The sequence below is a fragment of the Arctopsyche grandis genome, chromosome 1 (genome assembly GCF_051622035.1).
Source record: "Arctopsyche grandis isolate Sample6627 chromosome 1, ASM5162203v2, whole genome shotgun sequence".
Classification (NCBI taxonomy): domain Eukaryota; kingdom Metazoa; phylum Arthropoda; class Insecta; order Trichoptera; family Hydropsychidae; genus Arctopsyche; species Arctopsyche grandis.
This window is the reverse complement of record NC_135355.1, coordinates 22,691,364-22,704,769: the sequence shown is the minus strand read 5'-3', so window position 1 is coordinate 22,704,769 and position 13,406 is coordinate 22,691,364. Positions and strand designations below refer to the sequence as shown.

Sequence of the window (13,406 nt, the reverse complement as noted above, 5' to 3'; positions counted from 1 at the left end):
CAATTTAGGTTCATAAACGTCTTCTGCTACCTTTCCAGAACTTTTAGATTCGTTCACTTTTTTCTCTTCCTTTCTGTCGTTGCTTCGTAAATTATTCAGTTTTTTAATCACGACATCTTTATTAGCAGAAGGCTCTATTTCTTTTAATTTATTTACTAATTTGTTATACGCCGCATCTCTTTTATCACGATTGTGGTAGTCCTTGGCCTTAATTCGCCAAAGGCAAGGAGGATCTCAATAAATATTGATAAATGCTTCCAATACTTCCTTCGACATGATAATTGTCGAAGAAATCCAAGAACGACACACACAGATCAGCGAAAGCCGGATGACTAATAAACCTTCTCGAAGTTAGCGACAACAATGGTAATAAGAGATATAAAAAAGTCGTCTTAGTTGTAATAGCAAGTGAAACGTAAAGGAGGTTTGTAAAAAAAGAGGTATGTAATAAAAAACAAAACACGCACCGGGCAAAACACGGGCGGGGCTGGGAGAGAGGGTATCCACCGTACGGCGAACGAACAGAATTTGGTTCGACATGCGGCGCGGCGCGACGTACTGAATGCGCATCGACCTGACGGTGAATCTTCCTACACACGCTACGGTCTGTGTCAACATCGGTCGCCGCACGGTCGACCGCTCCGATATTCCAGTGCGTCTGTAGCGCCCTTAAGCCATTGATTACCAGTAGAAAGGTCGAGGGTTCGAATCCCGACCGGAATCGAGTAGTTACTCGATTCATATACGCAGTTGGCAACATCTAGGTGGTCTAATAAATCCAGATCGACCGTCTTCTGTTAGAGTTTGTCATTTTATCTAACTTAACTGTCGTGACCGATGCAATAAAATCGGCATCCTCTCCCGCCGTTTCTCGCACATTCGATTTTTTTAAATTGTTAAATATATATATGTACATATGTATCCACCTCGTAGAATGTGTTTAGTATTCATGTGCTACATATGTATGTACAAGTGACCATAGGATTCGCTTTGGTGCAAACTGTCATGCCACCTATGGTAAAAATGAAATATGTATACAAAACTATTTACCGGTAAATTGCATTGTGAATCCTACTCCTTAAAAATTTTCATAGACTTCTTTATGAAGTTTTGAAGTACATATATTTAGTTTTATTGTGAATTTTGAAATGATAAATGTACACATTATGCGTCAAATATGAAAACAGGCAGGTTACTGTGGCAAAATTGTAATAAAGTACTCTTTCCCTTAAGTTAAATTCAGTTGTTTCATACAACTTCAAAACTACCATTAACAAATAAATAGATTTATGAGTTTTCCAACTTAAAATCAATGACGAAACAAAACATACAATACCAAGAAGAAGCCGACTAAATATATTTTTAAATTAAAATATACATATGTATGTATATATATATACATATACGAATAATATTTTGAGAATAGTTGAGTGACCATTTGAATGAAAGACAAACACACAATATGTATGTACACATAAACATAGACAAGATAGAATTAACATATATACATATGTATGCAGAGAAATGTAATTATAACATTTCTCTGCATGTATGCTTTACTGCAAACGTAAACAGGTATTTTATGTGTACTATTTATCATACAAAGAATACGTATGTAGGACGTCTATATTGTGAGATTTATTTTATGATTTTAATTGTAATAATAATATCCATCATTGCACTAGGATTATCTATGCTAAAACATATTTAATTGCAAGAATAAACTGCTGATAAAACTGAGGCTATTATTTATAATTTACATATGTGTATATATATGTACATACATAGGTATGCAGCGCAGCGGTGGTTTATCATACATGAAAATAAGTGCGCGCCTAAGGCCCCCAAAATGGGCCTTTTCTAGCAAAATTTAGAACTTGTAAATTATTATCATTGTCCACAATCGTTCGTAAGCCAATAATAATAAATGAAGTCAATACCTATTTTACACAGTATTTAAAAGAGTACCTACTTTATTCTAAAAAAATTAATGTACTACTAGTATATAATAATTTTTTAATAATATGTGAGTATCAGTCAAGAAACTAATCAAACAGAAAGAAAATTGATTGATATTGATATATGCAAACCACTGAAAATTTATGTAAACGATATTAATAATATTTTGTTCGATAGGCATAAAATTCATGGTCAACATGTTAATTAGTGAAACTGTAATGATATATTCCAGCAGTTCCCAACCCGTGGTACGCGATTGATGGTTAGTGATAAGCGAAAAAAAAATCAAAATGGCCAATTACAAATATTGCAGCATTTTTTTTTATTATACAAGTCGCTCAATTACGAGACACTGAAAAACTCGCAAATTAACGAGATATCTATGAATTGTACATACATTTTATTATACATTAATCAATCTCAAATAGTGGTGACATCAGAGAAGTGTTATACAATAGAAGTGCCCTAAGGCATCAAAAGTGTCGACAGTTGAAGTGTGGCTGTAGCCACACTTAATTTTTTTCCGCCGCAGTCGTGTTTCGTGTATGGGGCTTGTCGTATCTCTGATAAACATTGTTCATATTACTGGCAAGTGGGGGAAGTGCATCATTAAAAGTTGCACAATGCATTCAAATACACACAACAAACAACATGGAATACATTTTCATAGGTAAGTTAATCATTTAAGTAACATATTATTCAATTGACATCGTAATTTGACAAGTTGCATCTTGTGTCTTGCGACCGCCACCGACTGCATACAATTTCAGGGGTGGCACCAGAGAAATGTAAAAATAATTTAAAAACACTATAGCCTATATCGCCGGGTTTGCCGTGAAAAAAATATTACAAAAAATCTGTTGTAATTATTGTTGTGATGCGCTAGTTTCTGAAAATCTACTTCCGTATCACAATTTAATTATTTTAAAAGATAAAGGAGGGTTAGTTTACCCCACTCAAGAAGTAATTGATATTTGCTGCACTTGTGAAGAATTATTTAAATGTGTCTTAACAGCAAGTGGTAATAACACCTTATTGCCAAAATACGATCTAAATTTTTTTGTAAGCAAAACTTTATATCAACTATTAGATACCTCCACCATTATTAGATTTGCTCCACATTTTGACGGAAATACAGAAAGTCATTGTTTATTACTAATTAAAGCAATAATCGAGAAATATTTTTTTACACGATTACATTTTGAAAGCAAAATGTTTACTATAAAAAGTAAAAGCGAAAGTAACCATCAACACTTTAATAAGCAAATTATTTTTAGTGGTTTCTAATTTAAATTTTTTATTATTTGTATCAATATTTAATTGTAAATAAATCTCTAAACATGTATATTCTATTATCAAAAAATAAATAAAAAGGACTTTTATTTCTGTAGTGAATTTGTGATGACCCTAATTCCGTTCGTGAAAAAAGGTCTGTTAATTAAAAGCTGGCGCGTAGACACGATGTTCTTCACTCTTTCTCGCGCGCGGACACGCTTACGAGCGTGACAGAGACAACTATTACTAATTATAGTCTGTGAACGCGCTTGACACAGGATATTTGTTCAAAAAGGCACTTCTATTGTATAACACTTCTCTGGGTGACATAGTAGGTAGGAAGGATATGTAGCCAATTTTACTGGGAACCGTTTCAACAATGAAATCAGAGAAAATTGGCAAACTCTGATAGGAAACGATCGACCTGGAGTCACAAATCCAGGTCTGACCAGCAGCACTACAGATATACTTCTTCTTAATAAAAATTCTTTTCAATCGACATCAGCTCATGGGATCGATCCCGGCGCTTCTCGACGCTAATATATATATATATATATATATATATATATATATATATATATATATATATATATATATACAGTGGCGGACTGGCCATACAAGCGAACATGCCCGATGGCATGTGGGCCCCACTATCTGTTAGAAAATATGGGCCCTCAGTAAAAGTAAATAACTTTTTAACTATTTATAGGATATTGCACTTTGGGACCTAAAGCTTGGGTATTTCAACAAAACAAATTTCTTACTATATACACAAACAACTAATACCTGCTTTAACAGCCCACGGATCGGTTTTTTTATTAGGCTCGAATCGTGTAAGTTTCAAAATTTGCGTGGGCCCATTTCCAACGTCAATATTATGTATATACCAATACCTATGTAACAACTAACTACTGAAATATAAATGGGAATAAACAAATTTTCGTGAATAATATAAACAGAATTGCTTAAAACAATTTTGATAAGACGATTCATCATCAAACAGCGATTTAAATTTACTCCATACTTTCAAAATAACATTTGATTATACTTCGATGATATAGTAAGATTTAAATACACAATTTTAAACAGTTTCCGAATATAAAATCTATTCCTAATCTAGACACATCCATGTAAATAGAAATATAGGATAGGGGCCCCCTCCCCAAAATCCCGATTTTCGATTAACATTAATTTTATTAATTTAATTAATTTAATTTGGGGGGGCCATAGGGGGGCACTCGCCCCCCTAAATTAAGGAATAGTGTGAATTTAGAAAATATTATGAATTTAATGATTAATGAGATACTATGGATCTATGAATGCTACGTTTATTTCTTATGTACATATGTTATTTTTGGGTAACTAATAAAATAATCGCTGTTATGTGCTTTGAAGAAAAACAAAACAAAAATGTATCTATTGTTATTACGTACTTACATATGTACATAGATAAAGTGAAAAGACAGTTGGTAGAAATTAAGTTAATTGATAGTTTTTTGATGACTCAGTTTGATGGTCGATTAATGTTGACCATGTGAAGATTTGTGGAAAAAAATTTTCGCCTGCGGCGCTTTTTTCTCTTTTTACATAATATTTTTTTATAATTACTTTTTCAAAAATAAGTTCCTTTTTTTTATATTTTATAACTCAATAAGGTAAAGGATATTTTCTATATTTATTCTGATCTAAAAAAGATTTTTTGAAAAAAAATTTGACCAATCTTTGCCTGCCCCCCCCAAGAAAAAGCTGAAATGACGTCCCTGATTGTTTTCTAGCGAAAGTAAAAGCCGCTTTTATGCCGCATTCTATTTACCCAGGACAAGGGTTAAAACGAAATATATTTATTTATTTATTTATTTATATATATTTTAGCTATCAAGCTAATTTAAAAATACATCTTAATTATTATACTTAACTCTAAAATGTATAATTAACTTATATGTACTGTCCCTCACAGAGGTGTCTCTTCGCACCTCGCAGGAATGCATCCATGTTTTTAGCAGACCTGACGCACTCAGGTACAATGGTACAAAGGTACAAAGGTACAACTCAGGCATATGTACAATGAAATTTGTGGATCTATTTTGCTTTTGACATTTTTCTTGTACCTAAATTTGTTTATTCCCATTTTTTTAAATTTCATTTATTTTTTCCCTTGATTTTTAGCGTGGTGGAAAGAAGAAAATTTTGTTATATGGGGGGGGGGACAAATTTTTTTAACCCTGGGGGGGCCCCCTTTGACTCCTGGCATGCACTGATTTCAGTCCCAGTCCGCCACTGTATATATATATATATATATATATATATATATATATATATATATATATATATATAAATATAGACGCTAATCTGTGTGTGTGTGTGTGTCCTAACGCTAGCTGAACATAATGAATAAATCGATAAAAAGCTTAAACTTTGTATAAATTTTCATTCGGAGTCGAACCAGCGAACTCTCACACGAACACAAATATCTTCTTATAGGTATACTTGAGTTCGGAGACTTAGCCGTGGAACCATCGTAGAATATTTAAATGGCCTTTTTTTTAAACAGTAATTGAAATTGACTAAAACCATTTTCACAAATGTGTTCATAAAAGAGTAAGTACATATAATTTTATTTAGCAAGATTTTTAACTTTTTGTTATATTAAATTATTTAAAATATAATTAATTTATTATAAATATTAAATTAATTATATTTTAACGATATTTGAAAAATAAGAGGACAGCGCATCGAACATAACTTTGTTCTTTATATATAACATAAAACTTTATTTTAATTCGTGTATCAAATCCTTTCCGAAACCACCCGTTAAAATTAACGAGCCCAAAACTAGTAATTAATAAACATTATCTTAATTAATAATAATCAACGTCGATATGTACAGTCGATGATCGAAAATCCTGCATATAGGATTTGCATGGTAAGGAATTTGTAGACAGGGTAGACGCAATGGATCTGTTTTGTTAAGAAATTTTATGAAAAAAAAGTTATTTGCATAGTCACAATTATAAAATGCTCAAAGATTAATTTATTTATCTACTATTTCGTCATACTTTTATTACTAATAGATGGTTTTAATAAAAACACAAAATTACAATGTCGATATAATATTTTTTCTTTTCTTAATTAAATCTCCTTACAAAATAAATTTTTATGAGATCCTTGATTTTTTCGAGGAACATAATTTTTGTAAATTCGATTCAAATGATGCGAGATATACCCTCAAGCAGAGAAATGTTATAAATTATAACATTTCTCTGCTTGAGGGTATATTATTATAACTTATAATAATAGAAGTGGCTATAGGCGTCGTATTGTTGTCAGGTGGAAAACGACCTTTTATAATAATTAGCGAAGCAGACGTGTTTGATGTTTGGTGCTCGACGTACATATGTCCGATAAAAATTTCTATTTTTTTTTTTATATTACTCGCAAGATGGGAAAGTGCATCGTTAAAAATTGCACAGTGCATTCAAAAACACACAATAAACAATATGGGATACATTTTTATTAGTAAATTAACCATTTAAGCAACATATTTTTCAATTAACACATTCAATGCGAGACGGGTATTAATACCTTTTACGCCGACTGATAGTTACTTGCGGGAAGGGTATTTTTACCGATTACGTAGTCTGGTGGTTATCGTAGGGTAAAATATAAATACTGTTTCTTTTCTTTTTTTGTTAAGTTAATTGGATCTTTATGTTCGGCTGCTCCGGGATTTGGTGAGTTTGATATTGAAAAAATTATCAAAATATGTTAAATACTTTGAAAGTTATGACATTTTATGTAATTTGCAAATAATTGCAATTACATATTAGCGTAATCCCTAATATGTAATTGCCCGCGGTAGGTCGCAAGCGATTAGTCACAGCTCCCCGCATACAATTTTTTAACATCGTATTTTGACAGTTTTTACTAACCTCTTATATGTTTCACATGGTTTTCGTGTCAGCGATCATTTTTTATATCCCATATGTCATGGCGACGTAAAGCTTTCTACATAAAATTTCAGGGGAGGCACCAGAGAAATGTAAAAAATATTTTAAAATAAATGTAAAAACATTTCTCTTGGTGGCACCGAATATTTTATTATACAATTAATAACCAATTATTTAAGTTTAATTGATATAAACATCGTTCATTTTATATTATACATATTTTTGTCGAAACCATACATTACACCAGAGCCACGCAACCTCTTGATATTCGCGGCAAACATTGTTTACGACTCGTAGAGTTTGTCAGCTGAGTAGATAAATACATATGTACTTCATCGGCAGTCGCTTACTAGTCCGTACAAACATGGACAAAAACGTTAACTAACATCGGTTTTTTGTCTCACACGCGTTAGATCGAAATGGTGCCGCGTCACTCAGGTTGCGATGCTCTGCATTACACGTTAATTTAAGAGTTCACAAGGAGACAAATAAAAAAAGTGGATGAAAATAATCCAAACACCACCATAAAAACATAAACGTAAACGCCCAACACCACCATATTCTTAAATTGTAAATAAATGTATATCAAATTAAAAAAACTATTTCTGTAGTGAATATGTGATGACCTTGATTCTATTCCCTGCGTTTTTGTGGTTATGGAAACGGTACGCGTATTAATTTGACACAGGTAATGTATTGGTAAAGGCACTTCTATTATTATAACATTTCTATGCCCTCAAGTTCGTAATTTATACTTTAAATACCGTAATTAAACTTTTTTTTCACAAAATTTCTTAAAAAAACAGATCCATTGCGTCTACCATATCTTCGAATTTCTTACAATGCAATTGAAGACTTCGTTTGAAAAACAGCATATGTCCATTTTTTTCGAAATCGATTTTATTGTTGCAAACGATAGTCCTGATCACGGACTACATGCTCACTTTTTATTGGATGTGGAAAAAATCTCTAAGTCACTAAAAATGAGCGTCAAAAAATAGCCACTTTTGGAAAAACAACACTTGTCCAAGCATTTTGTTAGAAAAACAACATATGTCCAGGGACATATGTTGTTCTTCCTACAAGATCGGCCTCAAACGATGCATGTATGTACGTCATATGTTTTATAACTTCTTCTAATGGTATAATATTCTTTTTTAAAACTATTGAATGGCACAATTTTATATTTTAAAAAATCGTTTTTTCATATTATTACATATTTTTTTCACATTTCATACCTATATATATATATATATATATATATATATATATATATATATATATATATATATATATATATATACATACATATAGGTATGATTGTGATTGTATGCATATTTACCTCTTATTTTATAACTTCCACATGTTTCTTTACAAATATATAATAACGAAGATTGTATTTGTTTAATATTTCTAGAACAGTGATGAAGAACTTTTTTCTAGCTAAGAGCCAAACCAAAGAAAAAAGTTGCAAAATTTGAAAGTTTGGGAGCCGCAACATAATAGTTTTGGATTGTATATTAAAATTTAATATAGATCCTACTCATTTATGAGCTGAAAATTGTGGAGATGTATGAAAATCAATTTTTGAAATTTATGTTTCATACACCCTTATCGGAATACGTATTTATATAATTTCACGTAAACTTTGGTAGACAATGAGAGCCGCGAGTTTTGATGCAAAGAGCCTCATGCGGCTCCGGAGCCACAGGTTACCGACCACTGTTCTAGAAAGATCAACTTATTAAAGAACTTATTAAGTTTGAATATTGTATTTTTAAATATTAAATGTATTAAATAAAGTATTTTTCAATAATTGCGCAATTTATGGAAAAACGAATTATTGGTTATTTTATTTATTATTATTTTTTACGTGTGTTTTTTAACTTTTATTTTTAAACTATTCTTATTATACATTGTATTTTTAAATATAAAATGTAATAAATAGAGTATTTTTCAATAATTGCGAAATTTGTGGAAAAACGACCTATGTCCCACCTGGTTTTTATTTTTTATTATTTTTTAGGTGTATTTCGCAACTTTTATTTTTAAACTATTCTTACTGTATATTGTATTTTTAAATATAAAATGTATTAAATAAAGTATTTTTCAATAATTACGGAAGATAAATAGTTTTTTTGCTCTCCTGCACAATTCGTATTTTGTGACATGTGCTGTTTTTCAAACAAAGTCTTCAATTGCTATTGGGTAATTACAATAACAAATTTCATGAAATACAATCATTTTTATATGGTGGTACAATTTAGGGGAATGTACTACCAAGTGGTACGCGAGTCAAAAAAGGTTGGGAGCCGCTGATCTATTCAGTCTTAGCGTATCTGTGCTAAGGTTTTTTTGTACATTTGAAGATGTTAGTAAACGAATAAATTTATCTATTATATAATTTCGAAAGAGACTTTTAAGTATGTATTTAATGTTGGTTGGTAACATCGAAAACAAATCAAAGTTTCTATGACGACGATAAAAAACAAATGAATATTTACTATTAGATCCGCTATGTTTAACCTGTTTATATTACAAAAACTTAGCGAAGCCGGGTAAAACAACTACTTAAAAGTGGTGTATTTATATACATACTAGCTGTTTTACCCGGCTTCGCTCAGTATTTATAATATACACATGGCGAATCTAATAGTAAATATTCATTTGTTTTTTTATTAAATTTATTTGAATCGAAAAAAAAAATCGACTCATCGTCATAGAAATTTTGACTTGTTTACGAAGTTCCTCGCCCCGGGGGCCTTCGCCCCCGGCGCCCCCCATCCCCATGTAGTCATAGAAACTTTCCCAACAATTCCCAACCAACATTACATATTTTCTTACATACATACATACAAAGTCTCTTTCGAAATTATATATAAGAAGATGCAAATTTGTATTTATTTCAAAAATAATCTGCATTGGATTATCATAAAATAATACATTTCCGACTAAACGAGGATCACCAATGCAATATTTTATCGAAAGTGTATTTATACATTTTCGAAAATCAAATCATTAAAAAAATACATATATGTAATAACTTAATAATTTACCTCTCTTGATGCTCAATTTCTCTGGCCATGATTTCAGCAATAGGATCAAATTGCGGTCTTTGCTCTCCCAGTAGTCTTTGTTTATCGAGGTCTCCTTGCATTTGCCCAAATGCCGCGCTGAGTCCCTCCACGTCAATACTATCATCGTCAGCTAAAATTCAAACGTCGAAATTATTAGCATATTGTATGCATATAAATATATTTAATAGAATATTCTAAATGTTTTAATAATAATGTTGCTATTAATCAATACAATTGAAATGTGCGTTTGATATTTCAATTTAAAAAATAATACGTACAAGTTGAAAATTCAAATGCTTCGTTTATCATTCTCGTAAATTTCGTAAAAAACACTTAACATTTTACGTATGACTACTGCAGACAATCAACATCACCACTGATTTCAAGTGTACATGTTGTTTAGCACACGGAAAATTTGGGGAGTAGTGTTATCTTTAAAAATACACAACATCACATACGATGACATATAAAGTCACGATTTACACAAACCGAGCAATAGCAATTTCTCAATAAAGCGACATATTTTTAAAATTTACTCTATTATAGTAACAATGTTTAAAAGATCTGTGTCAGTATAATAATGACAAACTGTGAAGTGCGATCTTGCGTTAGGTTTTAATGATAATGAATATAATTTGCATAAGAAATGTCATGCAAAGCAAAGGCAAAAATATCTATATACCATTGAAATATATAAGAAGAGGCCATGAAAAGTACTATTGATTAAAAAGTAGCCAATTAGCCAAAGAGAAAATGTTAATTTGTTAAACATTGATTTGTTTGCGTTTTGGAAACACTATACAGTCATTGAACAGTAGTGACCTAACATACCTCACGCAATTAGCATTCATTTTGTTAAAATACGATCTAATCATTTGCAACCAGACAACATATACATATGCACATTTTATTTGAAATGAAGGCATGTAAAAACTGACTCATTCTATCACTAGGTGGAAAATGGCAACAAAATTACTTTGTCATAATTTTTTATAACTCACTATGATCCGTAAACATATACGCTGTGTTTTTAATAAAATTCAATCAAAGGCCGACAACACAGCATGTGTTTATAAATTCTCCAACTTCATACAAAAAAAGTATCATTTAAAAGATTTAGTCTCAAACTTCTATTCATAGATATCATACATAAAAAAAATTCTAAGGTATCCTAAGGAATATAATAATATGAAGAAAATATTTCAAATCCCCAGATATCGAAATTGACTGATTTTTCTCGAGTAGCGGTTCAGTGATTATTGCTCACAAAGCGCTCGCCCAAAAGTCATTAAAATCTCTGTAACGGAGCATCTAGTAGCCGAAAAGTCCATCATACTAACGAGAACTCGAGTGCCAAATATTCCATATTCGATACTTAAATGGCAAAAATTGTATGTACATTTGTATTAAAAAACATATTTATTTATACATTTCTATTGTCAGTAACCCAGAAAAGGATAAGAATATATTGTAAATGAAAAAAATATCGATTGCATTGGCCACAACGTAGTACTGTCTTTCTATTGGCACTTCATTGGAGTAAATCAATCAACGATGAATTGCATATCTGATAATATAATAGTTCTTAAAAAAAATTATACCACTGATATTATACCAAATGATTAAAAAACAATCACAGATTTTATTAAAATATACATATTAAACATTTTAAATTATTTAATAATGATCTGAATTAAAAATATGTTTTATTGATAAACCCACTATGTAAAAGAAAAAAAAAAGGACAATTAAATGACTCAATGGACACGGAGAAAATATTAACGATTTAGGGTATAGACCATAGTATTGTAATGCTTAATATATTAAGTTAGTATTTTATATTGCCAACCGAATGATAAGATTAGCAGAATTAAAAAAAAATCATATTACAAATTAAGAATGGTCAAAATTAATTATTACTTTTAATTTTTCTTCTTCTTTTGTTCTTTTATATTATATTCGCATGTATGTATATGCATATATGAAGATATAATGACAACAATAGCACATTCTCAATACATATAAACGTACATACAAACATTTATAACTCAGTACATTGGTGATGAGTAGAGGTAGGATAGTCACAGTGCTATCCATTGTTCGGCAAACCTTTAACAATGCATTTACAACCATTGAACAATACACGGCCCCCTCAGGCTCCGGTGACTAGTGATGAGATAATATTCATGACTCAGAAAGCGTTGATTCATTGGTGATTAATGATTGAGGTACATCCAGGTTAACAGCATAATATTAATTTGAAATTTTATAAGATTGAATGTCAATTATGAAAAAATGACTAAAATGCAAAATATGCCTAGAAGATTTATGTTGAAATCTGAAACCCGATGTAGTAAAATAAATAGGAATGTATGTATGTATAATATAGTGTAATGTAATCATACAATATACTGCAAGTACTTCTAAACCAGGGTTTCCTAAACTATATTCCGCGGAACACTGATGTTCCGCGGAAGTTTAAGACTTTATGAACTTCGAAGTGAATTATTAGTATTCTTGAGGGCACAAAATAATTTGCAACATTTTATCGACTTTTTCCGTGGCAGTTAGGCCAGTATGTTTAAGCGCAAGTGATTATGAGATTTTAATTGATTTAATTAATGACTGTGATTTGAAACAAAAATATAAAGATCAGCCATTAAATGAATTCTGGGCTAGTCTGACTGAAGAGTACCCCAATGTGTCAAAACAAGCTGTTATTTGTTTGTTTACTTCTGTTTTCCACAACGTATTTATGCGAAGTGGGATTCTCTAATTATGTTGAAACGAAAATAATCGTAAGGCGAAGTAAGAAGAGGTATGTAACAAAATACATAAATAGACTCAAAGCCATGGCAGATATAAGAATTCAAGTGACCAATATTGTGCCTGATATGAAAAAAATTTGCAATTCATCAACTCAAAATCATCAGTCATTGAGAGTCTTAATTATTTGTATTTTTATGTTTATTAAATAAATGATATTTTTTATTTTTATTTTTACTATTATGAATTATCTAACCTAAAAAATAAACCAAGTATTCCGTCAAAATTTTCGGATTTGCCAAGTGTACCGTCGCTGAAAAAGTTTGGGAAACCTTGCTCTAAACGAAATAATTATCATTTGTGGTGATTTTTCATGTTAACA

General features: G+C 30.8%; 1 protein-coding gene across 3 annotated transcripts in view; it reads right to left on the bottom strand.

Annotated features, from left to right (window-relative positions):
- Gdap2 (ganglioside induced differentiation associated protein 2) overlaps nucleotides 1-13,406 on the bottom strand; it is a 158,466-nt gene that overhangs the window by 42,201 nt on the left and 102,859 nt on the right. For all 3 annotated transcript variants that reach the window (XM_077432142.1, XM_077432150.1, XM_077432159.1), the window contains one exon: nucleotides 10,238-10,388. In XM_077432142.1, the coding sequence (XP_077288268.1) occupies nucleotides 10,238-10,388 (151 nt within the window). The remainder of the gene's footprint in view (nucleotides 1-10,237; nucleotides 10,389-13,406) is intronic.